At 50.2% G+C, this 25,005-nt stretch overlaps 1 protein-coding gene across 1 annotated transcript in view; it reads right to left on the bottom strand.

Annotated features, from left to right (window-relative positions):
• LOC140408239 (diacylglycerol kinase theta) overlaps nucleotides 1-25,005 on the bottom strand; it is a 267,197-nt gene that overhangs the window by 73,823 nt on the left and 168,369 nt on the right. The window contains exons 11-13 of the mRNA XM_072495177.1: nucleotides 19,878-19,939; nucleotides 11,378-11,528; nucleotides 164-202 (exon numbers count right to left, since the gene is read on the bottom strand). Of these exons, the coding sequence (XP_072351278.1) occupies nucleotides 164-202; nucleotides 11,378-11,528; nucleotides 19,878-19,939 (252 nt within the window). The remainder of the gene's footprint in view (nucleotides 1-163; nucleotides 203-11,377; nucleotides 11,529-19,877; nucleotides 19,940-25,005) is intronic.

The raw sequence follows: 25,005 nt of genomic DNA, 5'->3' as shown, positions 1-25,005 counted from the left end.
ACAGACACTGCCAGACCTGCTGAGATTTTCCAGCATTTTGTCTTTGGTTTGTGTTAAGTACTGAGCTGGAGAGCTCTATCGCTATTCATTATTTAAACTTCAATGAAGCAAATTCTATTAATCCTGCGCTGTTTTTGGTAGTTAATGCAAAATGTCAACATACCTTGGTCCATGTAAACATAACTGAAGGATACCAGATCCCCTGAGGAAAGAAACAAACTTAGTTCGATTAATTTTCATATAGATCTAGGTTGAAGACATTGCACATCAGAAACCGCAAATAAAAGATTGAAACAAACACATTTGTGGCAATGATGAGAGTCTCAAATTATTCAACTACCAAAAACATCTGTTTCCAATAGTTACATTTATAACATTACAATTATTTTTAAAATTGCTCCTTAAACTTAGACAATTATAAAGTTGTTCCAACAAATCATAATTGTATTTTTTATAAATTGAGGACCCAATTCTTTTTTTCCCAATTAAGGGGCAATTTAGCGTGGCTAATCCACCTCCCCTGCACATCTTTCAGGTTGTGCGGGTCAAACCCCTTTGTTTTCAAAAGGTTAGGTGGGGTTACGGGGATGGGGGGGGGGGGGGTAGGTCTAGGTGGGGTCTTGTTTCGGAGGGTCGGTGCAGACTCGATGGGCTGAATGGGCTCCTCTGCACTGTAGGAATTTGATGGATTAATATTAAGAGCAGAAATGATTTAATGTCATGCTAGTTTGTGGGTGTTCTATAGGGGATCCCACCACTACTATTAAACCAGGGAGTACAAATTTTACTTTCACAGCATTGTGCAATATTATCAATTTGACAGGAAAATGTCCCAAAAGTTATTTATATCGCTGTGCAGACTGTAACACGGATCTCAGTGACTGCCTCGGCCCTCATTAACATGCTCTGCACATTGCACTGTATGGGCGCAGTGACACTAAATTCATATTTGGGAGAAATATTCAATAACTGCGACCTAGATAAACCGCATAAGATCTTTTCTACTTTGTAGAAGAATTAGTAGGCTTTCTCTTGCTTTATTCAATATAATTATTGCATAGACGAGGTGTAATTGGATTCAATTTTATCAGTAATCTTAGCAGGTAGAAAGATCAAATAACTTCTGAGCAACAAATTGGAATCATGAAATAACATAGATCTTCAGTATCAGTGAGAAGCATTGGAACCCTCAGGGGTCTTTGTGAAACACAACTTCTGAGAGGCAAGAGGACAAAGACTGAATGTTCACAGTTGTTTCTATGTTTTCTTGATTAGCAAGTTTGAAGGCTGGTGCTTCTTATTACAATTATCACAACTTTATTACGATATTTCAATACCTCAAAAAACTCATGAAAGCACCAGGACAGAATAAGATAATAGGCAAGTTGACAATGGAAAAGATTCTAGAATCATGTACAGCGTAAAACAGGTTACTGATTACACATTCATGTCGGGGCAATTTCACACCACAAAACCCACTCACAGTAAACTCTGATTCACAAAGTAAACAGGACTCCAGCCATGGTTCCACTCTCTGTTTGCAAGATAATTATATACCCAGCACATTTCAGAATGAGTTACAAACATACCTATTAGGAGTAGCCATTCGACCTCTAGAGCCCTGCTTTTTTTTTTACTCACTCATGGAACGTGGGTGTCGCAGGCTGTGCTAACATTTACTGCCCATCCCTAATTGCCCTTGAGGGGGTGAAGGGGGTGTCTAGCGATGAGACCTCTTAAAACTGAATAGCTAGGATGGCACTAGAGTAGTTCTACATAAGTTAGTTTATTAAAGATTGAGAATATTCAGAGAAACTATACCCAGTCATCATTATTTTTTAAAAAAAATTTAGAGTACCCAATTCATTTTTTCCAATTAAGGGGAATTTAGCGTGGCCAATCCACCTAGCCTGCACATCTTTGGGTTGTTGGGGTGCAACCCACGCAAACACGGGGAGAATGTGCAAACTCCACACGGACAGTGACCCAGAGCCGGGATCGAACCTGGGACTACAACGCCGTGAGGTAGCAGTGCTAACCACTGTACCGCCATGTTGCCCTTCCAGTAGTCATTATTAACCGTTAAACCTGTATTTTAAGACATAGGAGTGATAATCATGTAAACTCCAGCTACAAGTAGCGGCCATAATGCATGATGGGACTTAGGCCAGCTAACTTGCCCATGTTTTTGAGACACACAAGATGCGTGGTCAACAGATTACATAGTGGACTTAGTAAACATGTTTAATCAGTGGCCCCAATATCCTCTGAAACAATCCATGGTGTAAAGAGGATGCCAGTTCTGGTATCCTGCCCCTAGATGGACAATGAGTGGACAGAATCTGACTGTGATGTCAGGGTGGGAATGTCCGGGAAAAATAACATAAAATGGACACAGGGGGCGCTATTCTCCACTCCCACGCCGGTTGGGAGAATCGCCTGGGCCGCCAAAATTTCCCAGGACGCCGGTCCGACGCCCTCCCGCGATTCTCCCAAGCAGCGGGAACGGCCCGGTCGAGTTTCGCGGGCTGCAGGCCGGAGAATCGTCCGAGACACCCAAAACGGCAATTCTCCGGCACCCCTGCTATTCTCAGGCCCGGATGGGCCGAAGTCCCGACGGAGTGACCCCAGTTCACGCCGTCGCCATGCACACCTGCTATTTAAAGTCGTCAGCCAGTCGTGCAGGCTGACGCTGAGCAGGGAGGTGGTGAGCGGACTGTAGCGCAGCGCCCGGAGACCGGGTCGGCTTCCCCGAGAAGGCTGCGGCCAAAGGGGGGGGGGGTGCGGAAGAGTGTGCAGGTGGGGGGTGGGAGAGTGCCAGGGCGCCACAGGCGTCCAGCAAGGCCGAGGGTGTACCGTGACAGAATGTCGTTCGAGGCCCTAACGGCCATCACATGAAGGAGGAGACTACGGTTCAGCAGGGAGACGGTGGCACATATATGCCAGCTCGTGGCGCACCTCGCACCACGAGGAATGGGAGGAGGACACGCGATACCAGTCTCCGTTAAGGTGACAGTGGCCCTAAACTTCTATGCGAACGGTTCCTTCCAGGCGCCGAGCGGGGACCTATCCGGGATATCACAGGCATCGGTCCACAGGTGCATCAGGGCCGTGACCGACGCCTTGTACGCCATCGCGGACAGGTACATTCAATTCCCCGAGGACCGAGCACAGCAGGAAGCACGGGCACGTGGATTCGCCAAGGTGGCCGGGATACCGATGGTCCAGGGTGTCATCGATGGTGTGCACGTCCCCATGCGCCCACCTGCAGACAGCAGGGAAGTGTTCATGAACAGAAAGGGCGCATACTCCATGAACATTCAGGTGGTGTGTGACCCCCACATGAAGATCATGCACGCGTGTGCAAAGTAGCCCGGCAGTGTGCATGACGCCTACATTCTGGCACAGTCGTTCATCCCCGCAATGTTCGATGGATGCCCCCCCCCCGGCTGAGGGGCTGGTTGCTGGGCGACAAGGGCTATCCATTGAGGTCATGGCTGCTGACGCCAATACGGAGGCCTCACACCAACGCGGAGAGCCTATACAACGAGGCCCATGCAGCAACCAGGGGTGTGGTGGAGCGGTGCTTCGGGCTGCTGAAGATGCGATTCAGATGCCTGGACCAATCAGGAGGGGCCCTGCAGTACCAACCCGACAGGGTCGGTCACATAGTTGTGGTCTGCTGTGCGCTGCACAACATTGCCATGCAGAGGGGAGATGACCTGGTGGAGGAGCCGGAGGGAGTACCCGACGGCACCGGAGCCAATGCGAACGAGGGGGATGGGGAAGAGGAGGATGCGGAGGATGAGGATGATGGGGTGCATCAGGGTGGGGGGAGGGGCGCAGGACGCAGACACTGCCCGGCTGCTCGTTACGCCCAGGAGGCTGCGCGACGGCACCGCCACGGACAACGGGCACGCGTTGGTGGCCGCACGGTTCACGCACTGTGGGGGTGGGATCCGCTGAACACTGCCACTTGCACCGTCATTCCTGTACAGGGGCACCACACAGCGCCCACCCCCCCCCCCCCCCCCACCCGCCCCCTCACCGCGTTCACGGCACCAATTCCACATCACCTTACCACTGCGGCACTACGGGATTGCACAGTGATGATTGGGTAAGCGGGTGTGATCAGTGCCGTGTTGAATGATGACGGCCCGCTCTGCGATGAGCTGTGAGCTCAGATTCACCAGCCGAGGTCTGACTCATGGCTATAGCTGAACCATGAACTCCGGTGGTCACAGCCTTCCTGACGGATATTTCACCACATGCCCGTGGGGTGGCTGGTGTCGGTGTACCGAGGACAACGGTGTCCGATTATGGGGGGTGGGGGGTCAGCACATCCGGAACAGACCTTGAACGGCTCGTATACCGCTACGCCAATCGGGCACCCTCACGGGCCCCCTGGCACCGGACATAGCACACAGTCTTACAAGTCAGATTTAACAGTGCGTTTATTCGTGTGGTGAACATAGGTGCCCTACCCACTACAACTAAACTGTGCCCTGCACCCGTGCCAACATCTTACGTGCCTAACGACTTTGCCTTACGGGCCCTACCACTACGTCTAGGTGTGTTCCCAGATGGTACAGCAGGAGTGGAGGCGGACTGCTGTGAATCACGCCCTTCGACATGGCTCCCCGTCGGCACACGTTTCCTGGGGCGGCCCAGCTTCGATGGGCCAGGCTGCTCTGCGGGCCTGCTGGATGGCGTGGTGCCACCCTGGCCTGGGCTGCCCTCCGACCGTCCAGCCCCTCGGCTGCTCCAAACTCCACCTGCTGTACCGGCTCGGCTGTGGGGTGCGCACCAGACAGTGACCCTGGAGCCTCATCACTTATATGCCCAACCGAGGTGGGTGTCTCTGTGATGGTGAACGGTGTGGGAGACAGCAGTGCCGCGAGCTCGAGGTCATCATCCGTCAGGAAGTCTGGTGTGTACTGGTCCCCCTCATGGCCCGGCGCAAGCTCCATGCAGGCCATGTCGTCTTGACCTCCAGGTGAATCCAGCGGGTGTGTGGCCGTGATGTGGGCTTCGACATGACTGTCCCCCCTGTGCCCCTGACCAATGTCTGTCCCGGAGGTCTCAGCGTCCCGGTCCTGTGTCCCAGACTGTGAGGTCTGCCCTCCTGCCCGGCCAACTGTCAACCTCTGGCGTGCATCCCTGGTCGCCGTTGCAGTGGGCGGCGTTGCGCTGTTTCCTGGGCGAGACGTCCCTGAAGGTTCGGCGGATGGCCCTGGGAAACATAAAAGATTCGGGGTTCGTTAGACAAGGTGGCCCGGGTGTATGGTGGTGGTGGGTGCACAGTGTGAGGAGGGATGGGATCGGGGGTGCAGTGGCCAGAGTGTGAGGGGGGAGGGGATCGGGGGTGCAGTGGCCAGAGTGTGAGGGGGGAGGGGATCGGGGGTGCAGTGGCCAGAGTGTGAGGGGGGATGGGATCGGGGGTGCAGTGGCCAGAGTGTGAGGGGGAGGGGATCGGGGGTGCAGTGGCCAGAGTGTGAGGGGGGTGATGACGGGTTGGGGGTGGAGAGGACATGCAGGGTTCTCTCACTTGCTTCTGCGCCTCCGAGCTGGCATGGCTGATCTCCCGGGTGGCGGATCCCCCAGCGAGGTCCAGGGCCCTCTGCTCGTGAACAGTTAGGGGGTGCAGGACCGGAGCACTCCCTCCGGTTCTCATGCACTCCCACTGGTTGTGCGCTGTCTTGTCCTGGGGGGGGTGAGGGGGGGGGATTGGATAAAGCATCACCATTAGGCGGGTATCATCAGGGCATGCAGACATTGACAACATTGTTGCTGGTTCAGGAGACAGCACGCCATGGGTTCGCTCCAGGGGGGTCCCGGGGCTCATGTGGGTCGAGTAGATAGTTGAGCACCGTGACCCCCCTCAACCCCCCCATCACCACTGCCCCTGATGCCCCAACCCCCCCCCAACACTCCCAACCCCCCCTGACCCCCTCCAACACCACCCGATGCCCCAATCCCCCCCAACACTCCCAACCCCCCCTGACCCCCCCCAACACCGCCCCTGATGCCCCAGTTCCCCCCCAACACTCCCAACCTCCCCCCCCCCCCCCCACACGCCGGGGGGGGGGGGGGGGGGGGGGGAGCCTGGGGGCACCCTCACGGCACTTACCCTGGCAGCCAGGGTGAGGTCGTGCAGCTTCTTGCGGCACTGCTCCCCCTGTGGGTCTGCCCCACAGCACTGACTACGGTGCCCACCTCGCGGCCCCGATCCTAGCCCATTTTCGGGCCCTGAATCGGTCGGGATCGGGGCCGTTTCGCGCCGTCGTGAACCTCGACGGCGTTCACGACGGCGCGGCCACTTCGGCGCGGGAGTGGAGAATCACACCCAGGATCTTGGTAAACAACAGGTGACAGGATGGGGTTAAATCATGGGCTGGTCACAATTTTACTGGGTAGTTTGGAAATGACAGCTTCAAGGATTGGATCAAGTCCAACTGGGGTGGGCTATTGAGTTTTGGAAATCGTTTAATTGATATGTTTTTGTCAGTGTTTAGCAGTTAGATCTTGGCAAACATCCAGATCTCATCTCTCGTGTACACTAAACCAAGCTTGGATAATAAAGCCATCTTATCCAGGTTGTTTTGTGTCTGTTGCTCTCTGTACTGAGCTGACTCAATACACAGGTCTTGAAAACACTCCTACAGGGGCCAGTTAACTTTGTTGTGGGTCTGGAGTCACATGTAGGCCAGACCAGGTAAGGATGGCAGATTTCCTTCCCTAAAGGACATTAGTGAACCAGATGGGTTTTTATGACAACCGACAATGGTTTCATGGTCATCATAATACTTTTAATTCCAGATTTTTTATTGAATTCAAATTTCACCATCTGCAGTGGCGGGATTTGAACCAGAGATCTCTGGATTACTGGTCCAGTGACAATACAACTACGCCATTGCCTCCCCCCTGCCATTTGATAACATTGCGTCCATTATATCAGTGACTACAACTCAGAAGTATTCAACTGGCTGTAAAGCTATTTGAGACATTGTGAAAGGTGTTGTGTGTGATTTAACACACAGAAAACAGAGTCCTGTTTTGGGCAGGTATAATGGGGACTCTCTCGTCACCTGCAGTGCTGAGGCTGCACTTATTCGTCAATGCAGGAAGAGATCGGGGCACCAGTTTTAAATGCCACCCCAGTGTCCCGACCCCCTCAGCCACCCCACTGCAGCCACCAGACCCCTCCCCAAACTTACCTCTTAGGGAGTCCTCAAGTTCCTCCTCATCGCACCTAAGGGCAGGGCCGATCCCTGGCATGGGCAACCTGACACTCGGGCAGCTTGGAATTGCCAGCCTGGCACCCTGGCATTGCCACCTGGGCACCCAGCCCTAACATCACATCTACCCTTCCAACACCCTCCACGACTCCAACACCCCACCCCCCAATCCACCTCCACTCCTACCCCTCCAAATCTCCCTACACACCTCATCCTGCCAACATTCCACAAACACATCCCTCCAACACCCCCGACCTAACCATACACTCAACCCTCCAACACACCCTACCCCCACCAACACCCCAACTCTCCACATCCCTCCAACACCCCCGACCTAAGCCTACACTCAACCCTCCAACACACCTAATCTTCCCAATGCCCCAACCTTCCAACACCCCCCAACCCTCCTCCAATTCTCCAAACCCTCCACAACCCCTACCCCCACCAACACCCCCTACCCTCCACACCCCTCCAACACCCTCTACCCCCTCCAACACCCGCTACCCCCACCAACACCCGCTACCCCCACCAACACCCCCTACCCTCCACACCCCTCCAACACCCCCTACCCCCACCAACACCCCCTACCCCTCCAACACTCCCTACCACCACCAACCCCTCACCCTCCACACCCCTCCAACACCCCCTACCCTCCTCCACACCTCTTAACCCTCCACACCCCTCCCCCCCACAAACACACCCTAACCCGCCACACCCCCCAACCTACCCCCACACCCCAAATCCCAACCCTCCCTCAATTCCCTTTTGTAAGGGGCAGCGAAAGGAGTCCGCACCGAGTTGTAGATAAAAACAAAACTTACTTTTATTTAACACATTAACTTGATACACAGTTCCAGTAATTTCCTACTGGGTCTTCTCTAGTCTGTGCCTGACTAGCTGACTCTATTTATACAAAGGCAAATGAACCTTGTGAAGGGTCCCCTGCCCCCTCATCAGGGGAGTTTGTATTCTGCAAGCTCCTCAGGCAGTGGATCACCCTTACCCCGTGGTACAGCTACTTAGACTTTGCATTTGGAGTCAGCAGTAGGTTAATATCGGACTCTGGGGTCTCAACCTCAAAAGGGGCTTTTCACCCACCATTTCTCTTTCAAAATCTGAAACTTCTTCTCTTATTTGCCAGTAGTTCCCTGCTTATAGCACACAAGGGCTTTGCATGCTTATTGCATTAGTACAATTGACAAAACCATATCTCAAGAAATCATCTTTATACTACTTTGTTCCAGAGTTAAGTTTCTTCTTTATTGGCTGTTAACCAGAAGCCCTGGAGCTCTGTACAAAGCTAACACTAGCTCTGTCCTACCTTGAACTCTTCTGAGCAGCTCTCTCCAGCAGATTCAGATGTGAGATCCTGGCCAGTAGGTACTCTGTGTATTTGTGTCTCTGGTCATCTCTTACTTGTAAGAAAATTATTAATCTTCACAATCCTCTTGACTTGCTTACCAGCAACGAGAATATGGAAGAAGCTTTCCTCTGTGATTTAGCGGCAAAAACACCTGCAAAGAGGGCCCTTGATGTTGTGTGTATGTGCAGGACATGTGACCTGCTTTCTGCTGCCTCTCATGGCTGTAAGACTGCATACGGCCTCATTCAAAGCAAGCAGCGGCTGCCATTCTCAATAAAAATGTCGGAGGCGACCACTGGCCGTTTCTCCCACGATCTGGACCACCGCAGGAACTCCGCAACTGACCTCGCCACGACCCTCCCAACACCTGCCTGTGACCCGACCCACACTTTGAAAAACCCCGGTCTAAACAACTGAGAGTTAACGTTAAAAATATTGACTATTAATACCAAATAACAAGTGTACAGGTGTCGAAACGTATCTTCTATTTTTGAGTTAGATTTATTCCACTGGCAAGGCGAATTAAATATTAGTAGGTTTTAACAGTAAGGTAAGGGTAATTAATAGCAGTAAGGTTCTCTAGCATGAATGAAACTTTATTTGTATTGGTGCGGTTTACCACCAATAGCAAGTTGTATTTGCAGTAACAGGTTACTAGTTAATAAATATAGAAATGGCAGAGCTACTTCAACCCCCAATCCTAACTTGGGCAAAGTTGGCATCATTTCAAAGCATCCATGAGGTTGAGGGCTTCAGGGGCCAGCACATTATTGATGCAGGGAAAGAGCAAAGGGGTGAGCACCATGCAGTCAAAACTGAACAGGCAGATAGTGCAGCAATCTCGAACCACTGGTCACTGAACACTGATGAGAGTGATAGCTCATCTGGGGAGTGCAGCCACATGGCACCACAAGTTGCTCAAAGGGGTTGAAGAAAGACTGGAAGAGCAGTAGTGATGGGTGATTTGATGGTTAGGAACACAGATAGGGCTGAGCTGGGCTAAGAGGTGGCAAATGGAGTTTAATGTAGAGAAGTGTGAGGTGATTCACTTTGGAAGGAATAACAGGAATGCGGAATATTTGGCTAATGGTAAAGTTCTTGAAAGTGTGGATGAGCAGAGGGATCTAGGTGTCCATGTACATAGATCCCTGAAAGTTGCCACCCAGGTTGATAGGGTTGTGAAGAAGGCCTATGGAGTGTTGGCCTTTATTGGTAGAGGGATTGAGTTCCGGTGTCGGGAGGTCATGTTGCAGCTGTACAGAACTCTGGTACGGCCGCATTTGGAGTATTGCGTACAGTTCTGGTCACCGCATTATAGGAAGGACGTGGAGGCTTTGGAGCGGGTGCAGAGGAGATTTACCAGGATGTTGCCTGGTATGGAGGGAAAATCTTATGAGGAAAGGCTGATGGACTTGAGGTTGTTTTCGTTGGAGAGAAGAAGGTTAAGGGGAGACTTAATAGAGGCATACAAAATGATCAGGGGGTTGGATAGGGTGGACAGTGAGAGCCTTCTCCCGCGGATGGATATGGCTGGCACGAGGGGACATAACTTTAAACTGAGGGGTAATAGATATAGGACAGAGGTCAGAGGTAGGTTCTTTACGCAAAGAGTAGTGAGGCCGTGGAATGCCCGACCTGCTACAGTAGTGAACTCGCCAACATTGAGGGCATTTAAAAGTTTATTGGATAAACATATGGATGATAATGGCATAGTGTAGGTTAGATGGCTTTTGTTTCGGTGCAACATCGTGGGCCGAAGGGCCTGTACTGCGCTGTACTGTTCTATGTTCTATGGGCATTCTGTGGCCATACACACAATAACAGCACAATAATGGGGCAGCACGGTAGCCTTGTGGATAGCACAATTGCTTCACAGCTCCAGGGTCCCAGGTTCGATTCCAGCTTGGGTCACTGTCTGTGGGGAGTCTGCACATCCTCCCCGTGTGTGCGTGGGTTTCCTCCGGGTGCTCCGGTTTCCTCCCACAGTCCAAAGATGTGCAGGTTAGGAGGATTGGCCATGATAAATTGCCCTTAGTGTCCAAAATTGCCCTTAGTGTTGGGTGAGGTTACTGGGTTATGGGGATAGGGTGGCGGTGTTGACCTTGGGTAGGATGCTCTTTCCAAGAGCCGGTGCAGACTCGATGGGCCGAATGGCCTCCTTCTGCACTGTAAATTCTATGAACAGGATGGTGTGTTTTATCCTTGGTGCCAGGGTTAAGGGTGTCACTGACCAGTGGCACAACATCCTGAGAGGGGAGGGTGGGTCGTGGCTCTCATTGATACAAACAACATGGACAGAAAAAGGGGCCTGGTTCTGTAGTCTGAATTTAGGGGGTTAGGGATGAAATTAGCAAACAGGGCCTCAAAAGTAGGAATCTCCGGTTTGCTCCCAGTACCACGCCAGTAAAAATAGCACAGTAATAGGAGGATAGCACAGAGCTTATGTTTTCTGGGATATTAAGGAGGAAATGGGATGTGTACAGGCTGGAGGGATTGCACATAAATGGAGCGGGGCTGAGTTCTTTCTGCAGCATTTTGTTATTGTTACTGGGAGGGTTAAAACGGACTCCTGCTGCTTTTGAACAATTCTGTGATACTGTGGGATTTCCAACAGACATGATTAGTGACAATAAATGCAAGTTTATGCTTATATTTTCCAACATACAAACATCAGCTTGGTAATCCAACTCAAACAAGTAAAGACATCAGAATACAAACTAGCCAAGTAAAGAAATGAACCCTTGATTCTTTATCTTTCTGATGCCTCTTTATTTACCGTTGATCTCTAGGTGACTTTTAAGGATTGTGAGGGACTCGGCCTGATTCTGCTGTGGAGGAAGACCCAAAAGTAGCAGACTGAATGGCTCCAATGAGTTCTGTTTCCTTTTGATATAAAACCGCGTCTGGTTCATTTGCCGTACTGAGATCTACATAACACAAAGGTAGCAGAAAACAACATACATGATCACTCAACATGCAGAGAAATAGCAGCAATGCAGAAAATAAACAGCACCTCACAGAACCCAGGGAAAGGTTTACCGGAATTAAGTTCACATTAAAGGGTCACGATAGTCTTGACAAAACAGAGACTTTTCTGGGTGGGGAAGAATCAGGGACAGGATTCTCCGAACCCCCGCCGGGTCGGAGAATCGCCGGGGGGGGGGGGGGGGCATGAATCCCGCCCCCGTCGTCTGCCGAATTCTCCGGCGCCGGAGATTTGGCGGGGGCGGGAATCGCGCCGCGCCGGTCGGCAGCCGCTGGTAGCGGCCCCCCCCCAGCGATTCTCCAGCCCGCGATGGGCCAACCGTTTCCGGCCGGTCCTGCCGGCGTGAATCACAACAGGTCCTTACCGCAGGTACCTGGCTCCGCGGGCGGCCTACGGGGTTCTCGGGGGGGGGGGGGGGGGGGGGAAATCGGGCCCCGGGAGGTGCCGCCACGGTGGCCTGGCCTGCGATCGGAGCCCACCAATCCACGGGCGGGCCTGTGCCGTGGGGACACTCTGTTCCTCCGCGTCAGCCGCTGTAACAGTCCGCAATGGCCGAAGCGGAGATGAATGCCCCTGTGCTGGCGCTGGGATTATGCCAGCACACGCTGGCGCTCTCACGCAGGCGCCAACTCGCGCCGGCCGGCGGAGGCCCTTCGGAGCAGGTTGGCATGGGGCCAAGCCCCTTCCCCGCCGGCTGGCGCGGCACAAACCACTCCGGCGCCGGCCTAGCCACTGAAGGTGCGGAGGATTCGGTACCTTCGGGGCGGCCCGACGCCGGAGTGGTTCACGCTACTCCTTCGTGCCAGAGTTGCCCGCCCCACCGGTTTGCAGAGAATCCCGCCCCAGGAGTTATCAGGTTTTCATCAAGTCACATGTTCCAAAGTAATCTTTAAAATCAGAAATCTCCAGCAAACCATAGAACGGGTCACCTGACTGAAACTTAAGCAGGGGTGAAATTGGGTTTCAGCAGTCATAAAAACTGGTAATTTCATGGGCCAATTTGTTCCCCTACTGCCCAGGATCAGTATGTTTATATGGAGAGGGGTGGATCTGCCCAGGATCAGTATGTTTATATGGAGAGGGGTGTATCTGCCCAGGATCAGTATGTTTACATGGAGAGGGGTGGATCTGCCCAGGATCAGTATGTTTATATGGAGAGGGGTGTATCTGCTCATGATCAGTATGTTTACATGGAGAGGGGTGTATCTGCCCAGGATCAGTATGTTTATATGGAGAGGGGTGGATCTGCCCAGGATCAGTATGTTTATATGGAGAGGGGTGTATCTGCTCATGATCAGTATGTTTACATGGAGAGGGGTGTATCTGCCCAGGATCAGTATGTTTATATGGAGAGGGGTGGATCTGCCCAGGATCAGTATGTTTATATGGAGAGGGGTGTATCTGCCCATGATCAGTATGTTTATATGGAGAGGGGTGTATCTGCCCAGGATCAGTATGTTTACATGGAGAGGGGTGGATCTGCCCAGGATCAGTATGTTTATATGGAGAGGGGTGTATCTGCCCAGGATCAGTATGTTTATATGGAGAGGGGTGTATCTGCTCATGATCAGTATGTTTACATGGAGAGGGGTGTATCTGCCCAGGATCAGTATGTTTATATGGAGAGGGGTGGATCTGCCCAGGATCAGTATGTTTATATGGAGAGGGGTGTATCTGCTCATGATTAGTATGTTTATATGGAGAGGGGTGTATCTGCTCATGATCAGTATGTTTATATGGAGAGGGGTGTATCTGCTCATGATCAGTATGTTTACATGGAGAGGGGTGGATCTGCCCAGGATCAGTATGTTTATATGGAGATGGGTGTATCTGCTCATGATCAGTATGTTTATATGGAGAGGTGTGTATCTGCCCAGGATCAGTATGTTTATATGGAGAGGGGTGGATCTGCCCAGGATCAGTATGTTTATATGGAGAGGGGTGTATCTGCTCATCATCAGTATGTTTATATGGAGAGGGGTGTGTCTGCCCAGGATCAGTATGTTTATATGGAGAGGGGTGTATCTGCTCATGATCAGTTTGTTTATATGGAGAGGGGTGTATCTGCCCAGGATCAGTATGTTTATATGGAGAGGGGTGTATCTGCTCATGATCAGTATGTTTATATGGAGAGGGGTGTATCTGCCCTTGATCAGTATGTTTATAAGGAGAGGGGTGTATCTGCTCATGATCAGTATATTTATATGGAGAGGGGTGTATCTGCCCATGATCAGTATGTTTATATGGAGAGGGGTGTATCTGCCCATGATCAGTATGTTTATATGGAGAGGGGTGTATATGCCCAGGATCAGTATGTTTATATGGAGAGGGGTGTATCTGCTCATGATTAGTATGTTTATATGGAGAGGGGTGTATCTGCTCATGATCAGTATGTTTACATGGAGAGGGGTGGATCTGCCCAGGATCAGTATGTTTATATGGAGATGGGTGTATCTGCTCATGATCAGTATGTTTATATGGAGAGGTGTGTATCTGCCCAGGATCAGTATGTTTATATGGAGAGGGGTGTATCTGCTCATGATCAGTTTGTTTATATGGAGAGGTGTGTATCTGCCCAGGATCGGTATGTTTATATGGAGAGGGGTGGATCTGCCCAGGATCAGTATGTTTATATGGAGAGGGGTGTATCTGCCCAGGATCAGTATGTTTATAAGGAGAGGGGTGTATCTGCCCATGATCAGTATGTTTATATGGAGAGGGGTGTATCTGCCCAGGATCAGTATGTTTATATGGAGAGGGGTGTATCTGCTCATGATCAGTTTGTTTATATGGAGAGGGGTGTATCTGCCCAGGATCAGTATGTTTATATGGAGAGGGGTGTATCTGCTCATGATCAGTATGTTTATATGGAGAGGGGTGTATCTGCCCTTGATCAGTATGTTTATAAGGAGAGGGGTGTATCTGCTCATGATCAGTATATTTATATGGAGAGGGGTGTATCTGCCCATGATCAGTATGTTTATATGGAGAGGGGTGTATCTGCCCATGATCAGTATGTTTATATGGAGAGGGGTGTATATGCCCAGGATCAGTATGGTTATATGGAGAGGGGTATATATGCCCAGGATCAGTATGTTTATATGGAGAGGGGTGTATCTGCTCATGATCAGTATGTTTATATGGAGAGGGGTGGATCTGCTCATGATCAGTATGTTTATATGGAGAGGGGTGTATCTGCCCAGGATCAGTATGTTTATATGGAGAGGGGTGTATCTGCCCAGGATCAGTATGTTTATATGGAGAGGGGTGTATCTGCTCATGATCAGTATGTTTATATGGAGAGGGGTGTATCTGCCCAGGATCAGTATGTTTATATGGAGAGGGGTGTATCTGCTCATGATCAGTATGTTTATATGGAGAGGGGTGTATCTGCCCTTGATCAGTATGTTTATAAGGAGAGGGGTGTATCTGCTCATGATCAGTATATTTATATGGAGAGGGGTGTATCTGCCCATGATCAGTATGTTTATATGGAGAGGGGTGTGTATGCCCAGGATCAGTATGTTTATATGGAGAGGGGTGTATCTGCCCATGATCAGTATGTTTATATGGAGAGGGGTGTATCTGCCCAGGATCAGTATGTTTATATGGAGAGGGGTGTATCTGCCCAGGATCAGTATGTTTATATGGAGAGGGGTGTATCTGCTCATGATCAGTATGTTTATATGGAGAGGGGTGTATCTGCCCTTGATTAGTATGTTTATAAGGAGAGGGGTGTATCTGCTCATGACCAGTATGTTTATATGGAGAGGGGTGTATCTGCCCAGGATCAGTATGTTTATATGGAGAGGGGTGTATCTACCCAGGATCAGTATGTTTATATGGAGAGGGGTGTATCTACCCAGGATCAGTATGTTTATATGGAGAGGGGTGTATCTGCCCAGGATCAGTATGTTTATATGGAGAGGGGTAATTCTACCCAGGATCAGTATGTTTATATGGAGAGGGGTAATTCTACCCAGGATCAGTATGTTTATATGGAGAGGGGTGTATCTGGTCATGATCAGTATGATTATATGGAGAGGGGTGTATCTGCCCATGATTAGTATGTTTATATGGAGAGGGGTGTATCTGCCCATGATTAGTATGTTTATATGGAGAGGGGTATATATGCCCAGGATCAGTATGTTTATATGGAGAGGGGTGTATCTGCTCATGATCAGTATGTTTATATGGAGAGGGGTGGATCTGCCCAGGATCAGTATGTTTATATGGAGAGGGGTGTATCTGCCCAGGATCAGTATGTTTATATGGAGAGGGGTGTATCTGCTCATGATCAGTATGTTTATATGGAGAGGGGTGTATCTGCCCAGGATCAGTATGTTTATATGGAGAGGGGTGTATCTGCCCAGGATCAGTATGTTTATATGGAGAGGGGTGTATCTGCTCATGATCAGTATGTTTATATGGAGAGGGGTGTATCTGCCCAGGATCAGTATGTTTATATGGAGAGGGGTGTATCTGCTCATGATCAGTATGTTTATATGGAGAGGGGTGTATCTGCCCTTGATCAGTATGTTGATAAGGAGAGGGGTGTATCTGCTCATGATCAGTATATTTATATGGAGAGGGGTGTATCTGCCCATGATCAGTATGTTTATATGGAGAGGGGTGTGTATGCCCAGGATCAGTATGTTTATATGGAGAGGGGTGTATCTGCCCATGATCAGTATGTTTATATGGAGAGGGGTGTATCTGCCCATGATCAGTATGTTTATATGGAGAGGGGTGTATATGCCCAGGATCAGTATGTTTATATGGAGAGGGGTGTATATGCCCAGGATCAGTATGTTTATATGGAGAGGGGTGTATCTACCCAGGATCAGTATGTTTATATGGAGAAGGGTGTATCTGCCCAGGATCAGTATGTTTATATGGAGAGGGGTGTATCTGCTCATGATCAGTATGTTTATATGGAGAGGGGTGTATCTGCCCAGGATCAGTATGTTTATATGGAGAGGGGTGTATCTGCCCAGGATCAGTATGTTTATATGGAGAGGGGTGTATCTGCTCATGATCAGTATGTTTATATGGAGAGGGGTGTATCTGCCCTTGATCAGTATGTTTATAAGGAGAGGGGTGTATCTGCTCATGATCAGTATGTTTATATGGAGAGGGGTGTATCTGCCCAGGATCAGTATGTTTATATGGAGAGGGGTGTATCTACCCAGGATCAGTATGTTTATATGGAGAGGGGTGTATCTACCCAGGATCAGTATGTTTATATGGAGAGGGGTGTATCTGCCCAGGATCAGTATGTTTATACGGAGAGGGGTAATTCTACCCAGGATCAGTATGTTTATATGGAGAGGGGTAATTCTACCCAGGATCAGTATGTTTATATGGAGAGGGGTGTATCTGGTCATGATCAGTATGATTATATGGAGAGGGGTGTATCTGCCCATGATTAGTATGTTTATATGGAGAGGGGTGTATCTGCCCATGATTAGTATGTTTATATGGAGAGGGGTGTATCTGCTCAGGATCAGTATGTTTATATGGAGAGGGGTGGATCTGCCCAGGATCAGTATGTTTATATGGAGATGGGTGTATCTGCCCAGGATCAGTATGTTTATATGGAGAGGGGTGTATCTGCCCAGGATCAGTATGTTTATATGGAGAGGGGTGGATCTGCCCATGATCAGTATGTTTATAAGGAGAGGGGTGTATCTGCCCAGGATCAGTATGTTTATATGGAGAGGGGTGTATCTGCTCATGATCAGTATGTTTACATGGAGAGGGGTGTATCTGCTCATGATCAGTATGTTTATATGGAGAGGAGTGTATCTGCCCAGGATCAGTATGTTTATATGGAGAGGGGTGTATCTGTCCAGGATCAGTATGTTTATAAGGAGAGGGGTGTATCTGCCCAGGATCAGTATGTTTATATGGAGAGGGGTGTATCTGCCCATGATCAGTATGTTTATATGGAGAGGGGTGTACCTGCCCAGGATCAGTATGTTTATATGGAGAGGGGTGTACCTGCCCAGGATCAGTATGTTTATATGGAGAGGGGTGTATCTGCCCAGGATCAGTATGTTTATATGGAGAGGGGTGTATCTGCCCATGATCAGTATGTTTATATGGAGAGGGGTGTATCTGCCCAGGATCAGTATGTTTATATGGAGAGGGGTGTATCTGCCCAGGATCTGTATGTTTATATGGAGAGGGGTACATCTTTTCTTATTTTTGGAGTGTTGTTCCCAATTAAATAATTCAGCACCAAGCTTTTGTTTGTTTAAAAAAGTTATTTATTCTCACTCGCTTTTCCAGAATTAAATGACATGTCAGAAAAACTCAAGGTGCGATTTAATGGAAATGTTTCTCAGTTTATAGAATTATTAGGAGTATATAGATAGGGTGAACAGTTGGAGGCTTTTTCTCAGGGCGGAAATGACAATTACAAGGGGGCACAAGTTCAAGGTGAGGGGGGAAAGGTTCAGTGGAGATGTGCGGGGAAGGTTTTTACACAGAGGGTGGTGGTGGCCTGGAATGCACGGCCAAGTGAGGTGGTTGAGGCAGATACGTTAGCGACCTTTAAGACTTATCTGGATAGACACATGGACAGACGGGGTATAGAAGGATACAGGCCGTTGGTCTAGATCGGACACGTGATCGGCGCAGGCTGGGAGGGCCGAAGGGCCTGTTCCTGTGCTGTATTGTTCTTTGTTCTTTTGTTCTAAGTGTGGCAGTGAACGGGACCTTCCGCGAGCTTCCTGACACTCGACCCGGCATGGCCGTCACCGATATCAAACATTAATTGGACCACTTAACGAGGCACCACAGGCTTCATTTCACAAATGATGGACCCGCCGGTGGATTCACTGGCTCCTGGCTCCCCACCAACAAAGGGGAGCAGCACTTAAACCAACCCCACAGAGCAAACCCCACACAACTCGCAGCCAAGTCTATGATTTTATGATGGGTATAGAGGGTTATGGGCCAAGTGCGGGCAACTGGGACTAGCTTAATGGTAAAAACTGGGCGGCCTGGACTGGTTGGGCCGAAGGGCCTGTTTCCATGCTGTAAACTTCTATGATTCTAAGTCACTGTGCAGACCAGCCCCACGATTTGGGGACGCCGACCTGGCCAGAATGTTGGATGCAGTGGAGTCCAGACAGGATACCCTGTTCCCCCAAGGGGCTGGGAGGGTCAGCCAGGACCGCCTGGGAGGAAGTGGCAGTGGCCGTCAGCTCGGGGAGCGTCACCATGCGGACCGGCACTCAGTGCCGTAACAAGACCAATGACCTCCACCGAGCCACGCGGGTGGGTTGGCATCACCCCCACCCTGCACCATACCATGTCCCGGTCCACCCCCCCTCTCCCCCACCGCACGATGAGCGAAGCGTGCGGCTCACGATGCCCTCTCTGTGTCCTCACAGGAGAAGTTGGCCCACAACAGACTGGAGAAAGGGCCCAGACGGGCGGCGGGGTGCTGGAAATCAGAGTCCCCTCCCCCCAAGAGGAACGGGCCGTGGCGGTCACGGGGGTGGCCGAGGACAGATTGGTCAGTGACGTAGATGTTGCCGTACGGCGCAGAGATTAGAATCCACTGCCCGCCATCCAGATCAGTGTCACACGCGAGTTGTTAATGCCAGGCAGAATGTTGCTTCCCTCCCACTGACCACATGTCCATCCTCCCACCATCACTATCTGATCTGCCACAGTAATATTGCTAATGTGGTTTCCCCAACTCGTATGTAGATTAAAGTCACCCATGGTTACTGTAGCACCCTTGTTACAGTGGCACTGTGGGTAGCACTGCTGCCACACAGTGCCAGGGTCCCAGGTTCGATTCCGCCTTGGGTCACTGTCTGTGCGGAGTCTGCACGTTCTCCCCGTGTGTGTGTGGGTTTCCTCCGGGTGCTCCGGTTTCCTCCCACAGTCCAAAGATGTGCAGGTTAGGTGGATTGGCCATGATAAATTGCCCTTAGTGTACAAAAAGGCTGGGTGGGGTTACTGGGATAGGGTGGAGGTGTGGGCTTAAGTAGGGTACACTTCCGAAGAGCCAGTGCAGACCCAATGGGCCGAATGGCCTCCTTCTGCGATTCTATGATTCTTTACAGTCACCCGAGGCTGGAATTGAACCCAAGTCCCTCGCGCTGTGAGGCAGCGGTGCTAACCACTGTGCCACCCATCAAACCGTGTCCTCTGTTTCCCTCTCCACAGATGCTGCCAGACTTGCTGAGTTTTTCCAGCATTTTCCCATAAGAATGAGAAATTATGTAGATACAAAACTATAAAAGTACATAATGAATAACTTTCTCACCTTTTTAATATCTTGAAGTCTGCCAAGCATCGGTTCAAGCTGCGTTAGCACAATACGCTGCACTAAACAGACACGGAAATGAAACAATCAGAAATCTGTTTCTCGAAATGAGGACTTCTACAGAATGGCCTCAATACTAACTCAATGGAAAAACATTTATTCTCCATATGGAATGAAGCTCAGCAAATGAGGCAAATCACCTCACTGGAGCGTCCATTCCACCTCCAGTCCAGTGGCAGTATTCACATTATTTTAATGCAAAATGTTGTTGGAATAGCTCCTCCTGCTCCTTGCTGGTGTCGATATACCAGCCCCTCCCACCCAGCCCATCCTTGCTGGTGTCGATACACCAGCCCCTCCCACCCCGCTGCTCCTTGCTGGTGTCGATACACCAGCCCCTCCCACCCCGCTGCTCCTTGCTGGTGTCTATTCCCCAGCCCCTCCCACCCAGCTGCTCCTTGCTGGTGTCTATACCCCAGCCCCTCCCATCCAGCTGCTCCTTGCTGGTGTCTATTCCCCAGCCCCTCCCACCCCGCTGCTCCTTGCTGGTGTCGATACACCAGCCCCTCCCACCCCGCTGCTCCTTGCTGGTGTCGATACACCAGCCCCTCCCACCCCGCTGCTCCTTGCTGGTGTTGATACACCAGCCCCTCCCACCCCGCTGCTCCTTGCTGGTGTCGATACACCAGCCCCTCCCACCCCGTTGCTCCTTGCTGGTGTCTATTCCCCAGCCCCTCCCACCCAGCTGCTCCTTACTGGTGTCTATACATCAGCCCCTCCCACCCCGCTGCTCCTTGCTGGTGTCGATACACCAGCCCCTCCCACCCCGCTGCTCCTTGCTGGTGTCGATACACCAGCCCCTCCCACCCAGCTGCTGCTTGCTGGTGTCGATACACCAGCCCCTCCCACCCCGCTGCTCCTTGCTGGCGTCGATACACCAGCCCCTCCCACCCCGCTGCTCCTTACTGGTGTCTATACATCAGCCCCTCCCACCCAGCTGCTCCTTGCTGGTGTCGATTCCCCAGCCCCTCCCACCCAGCTGCTCCTTGCTGGTGTCGATACACCAGCCCCTCCCACCCCGCTGCTCCTTGCTGGTGTCGATACACCAGCCCCTCCCAACAACATACCCTTCCACTCCGTGGCTGCCATGTTTTCTATATCAAAAGTATTTCATTTGTTGTAAAGCTCTTTGAGACAATTTGTGGTTATGAAAGCACTATAAAAGTGCAAGTGTTTCTTTCTTCTCTCGTGTTTATCTATTTCTCTTTAAATTCAACCATGCCATTCAGCTCAACTAACCCTTGTGGTGGTGAATTCCCCATTCTCACCACACTCTGGGTGAAGAGATTTCTCCTAAATTCCTCACTGTGTTTATAAGTGACTATGTTATATGTATGGCCCCTTAAGTAGGCAGCACGGCTGCAAGCCATTCATTCATGTCCCTGACACGGCTGCGATTAGCAGCTTCCACACACACACACACAGCTGACACCTTCACTCCATTCATCTTCCTTTTTGCTCAAGTAACCAGTGTCCTAACCGAGCAGAGTGAAGTGCTGTCAATTTCCAGCTGATCACTTCAAAATCACTCACCTTTCCAAGATTCTGGAATGGTTGCTGAAGATTGGAAGGTAGCAAATGTCACCCTACTATTTCAGAAGGGAGGGAGAGAGAAAACAGGGAACGAGAGACCTGTTGGCTTGACATCAATAGTAAAGGAACTGCTGGAATCTATTATAAAGAATGTGATAAATGGACACAGGGTGATAATGATCTGACTGAGTATCGTCAGCATGGATTTATGAATGGGAAATCAGGCTTGACAACTTGGTGGAATATTTTGAGGATGCTATTGGCAAAATTGACAAAGTACAGTCTGCGGATGTTATATTTGGATTTCCCAAAGGCCTTAAGTCACGCAGAAGAGATTGATGAACAAAATAAAAGCAGAAGGGATAGGAAGCAATACACTGTCATGGAGTGAGGACTGGTTAGACATAGACATAGAATTTACAGAGCAGAAGGAGGTCATTCGGCCCATCGAGGTTAACAGGCAGAAAACACGGAGTAGGAATAAATGGCTCCTTCTCACATTGGCAGGCTGTGGCTAGTGGGGTCTGGCAAGGATCAGTACTTGGGCCCCAGCTCTCCACAATATACATCAATGATTTGGATGTGGGCACCAAATGCAATATTTCCAAAGCCAGGCGGGAATGTGTGTTTTGAGGAAGATGTAAAGCAGCTACAGGAGGATTTGAACAGAGTTAGCGAATGGGAAAGACCATGGCTGAGGAATATAATGTGGAAAAATTTGGTGTCATCCATTCTGGTAAAAGGAACAGATGTGCAGAGGATTCTCTGAATGGCATGAGATTAGAAAGTGTCGATGTACAAAGGGACCTGGTTGTCCCTGTCCACAAGTCACTGAAGGCTAGCATGCAGGTGCATCGGGTTATTAGGAAGGAGAATTGAGCGTTAGCCTTTACCACAAGAGGATTTGAATACAGGAATACTGAGGTCTTGTTTCAATTGTATCGGAGCTTGGTTAGACCACACCTGCAGCACTGTGAGCAGTTTTAGTCCCCTTACCTGAAAAAGGCCACAGAGGGAGTGGATTGAAGATTCACCAGACTTGTTCCAGGGATGGCGGGACTGTCTTAGAAGAAAGATTGGGCAAACTGAGACTGTATTCCTTAAGTGTTTCGAATGATGAAACCACCAAAATACTTTACAAAATAGACAGGGGAGACGCAGGAAAGATGTTTTCCTTGGTTGGGGAATCTAGAACCGGGGGCACAATTTCAAAATAGGTCCAAGATGAGGAGAAATTTATTTACATTTGGAATTCTCCCCCCCCCCCCGCCCCCCTGATGGCTCTGGAAGCTCAGTCATTGAGGTATCTTTACGGTAGAGGTTGATAGATTTCTGATTAACAATAACGTAAAGGTTTAGAGGGATGTGTGTGAAAGGCCTGAAGTGTCCCATCGGCCATGATCGTATTGAATAGCAGAGCAGGCTCAATGGGCTGAATAGGTAGGTTCCTGATTAATAAGGGGATCAGGGGTTATGGGGAGAAGGCAAGAGAATGGGGATGAGAAAAATATCAGCCATGATTGAATGGCGGAGCAGACTCGATGGGCCGAGTGGCCTAATTCTGCTCCTATGTTTTATGAAATGACCTACTCCTCTTCCGATGTTCCCACATCTGGAGCACTGTATACAGCTTTGGTCTCTGTGGTTTAGCTCAGCTGGCTGGACAGCTGGTTAGTGATGCAGAGTGAGGCCAGTAGCGTGGGTTCAATCCCCGTACCGGGCCGGGGGGCTGGGGGGTGATGCAGAGCGAGGCAGTAGCGTGGGTTCAATCCCCGTACCGGGCTGGGGGGCTGGTTAGTGATGCAGAGCGAGGCAGCAGCGTGGGTTCAATCCCCGTACCGGGCGGGGGGGCTGGTTAGTGATGCAGAGCGAGGCAGCAGCGGGGGTTCAGTCCCCGTACCGGGCTGGGGGGTGATGCAGAGCGAGGCAGCAGCGTGGGTTTAATCCCCGTACCGGGCTGGGGGGTGATGCAGAGCGAGGCAGCAGCGAGGGAGATAGAGGAGCAGATAGGTAGACAGATTTTGGAAAAGAGTAAAAACAACAGGGTTGTGGTGATGGGAGACTTCAACTTCCCCAATATTGACTGGGACTCACTTAGTGCCAGGGGCTTAGACGGGGCGGAGTTTGTAAGGAGCATCCAGGAGGGCTTCTTAAAACAATATGTAGACAGTCCAACTAGGGAAGGGGCGGTACTGGACCTGGTATTGGGGAATGAGCCCAGCCAGGTGGTAGATGTTTCAGTAGGGGAGCATTTCGGTAACAGTGACCACAATTCAGTAAGTTTTAAAGTACTGGTGGACAAGGATAAGAGTGGTCCTAGGATGAATGTGCTAAATTGGGGGAAGGCTAATTATAACACTATTAGGCGGGAACTGAAGAACATAGATTGGGGGCGGATGTTTGAGGGCAAATCAACATCTGACATGTGGGAGGCTTTCAAGTGTCAGTTGAAAGGAATTCAGGACCGGCATGTTCCTGTGAGGAAGAAGGATAAATACGGCAATTTTCGGGAACCTTGGATGACGAGAGATATTGTAGGCCTCGTCAAAAAGAAAAAGGAGGCATTTGTCAGGGCTAAAAGGCTGGGAACAGACGAAGCCTGCGTGGAATATAAGGAAAGTAGGAAGGAACTTAAGCAAGGAGTCAGGAGGGCTAGAAAGGGTCACGAAAAGTAATTGGCAAATAGGGTTAAGGAAAATCCCAAGGCTTTTTACACGTACATAAAAAGCAAGAGGGTAGCCAGGGAAAGGGTTGGCCCACTGAAGGATAGGCAAGGGAATCTATGTGTGGAGCCAGAGGAAATGGGCGAGGTACTAAATGAATACTTTGCATCAGTATTCACCAAAGAGAAGAAATTGGTAGATGTTGAGTCTGGAGAAGGGTGTGTAGATAGCCTGGGTCACATTGAGATCCAAAAAGACGAGGTGTTGGGTGTCTTAAAAAATATTAAGGTAGATAAGTCCCCAGGGCCTGATGGGATCTACCCCAGAATACTGAAGGAGGCTGGAGAGGAAATTGCTGAGGCCTTGACAGAAATCTTTGGATCCTCGCTGTCTTCAGGGGATGTCCCGGAGGACTGGAGAATAGCCAATGTTGTTCCTCTGTTTAAGAAGGGTAGCAAGGATAATCCCGGGAACTACAGGCCGGTGAGCCTTACTTCAGTGGTAGGGAAATTACTGGAGAGAATTCTTCGAGACAGGATCTACTCCCATTTGGAAGCAAATGGACGTATTAGTGAGAGGCAGCACGGTTTTGTGAAGGGGAGGTCGTGTCTCACTAACTTGATAGAGTTTTTCGAGGAGGTCACTAAGATGATTGATGCAGGTAGGGCAGTGGATGTTGTCTATATGGACTTCAGTAAGGCCTTTGACAAGGTCCCTCATGGTAGACTAGTACAAAAGGTGAAGTCACACGGGAATAGGGGTGAGCTGGCAAGGTGGATACAGAACTGGCTAGGCCATAGAAGGCAGAGAGTAGCAATGGAAGGATGCTTTTCTAATTGGAGGACTGTGACCAGTGGTGTTCCACAGGGATC

This window comes from Scyliorhinus torazame, chromosome 3, assembly GCF_047496885.1.
Source record: "Scyliorhinus torazame isolate Kashiwa2021f chromosome 3, sScyTor2.1, whole genome shotgun sequence".
In the NCBI taxonomy this organism is placed as follows: Eukaryota; Metazoa; Chordata; class Chondrichthyes; order Carcharhiniformes; family Scyliorhinidae; genus Scyliorhinus; species Scyliorhinus torazame.
Note: the sequence above shows the minus strand (reverse complement) of the source record. Positions and strands in the feature narration are given on the sequence as shown.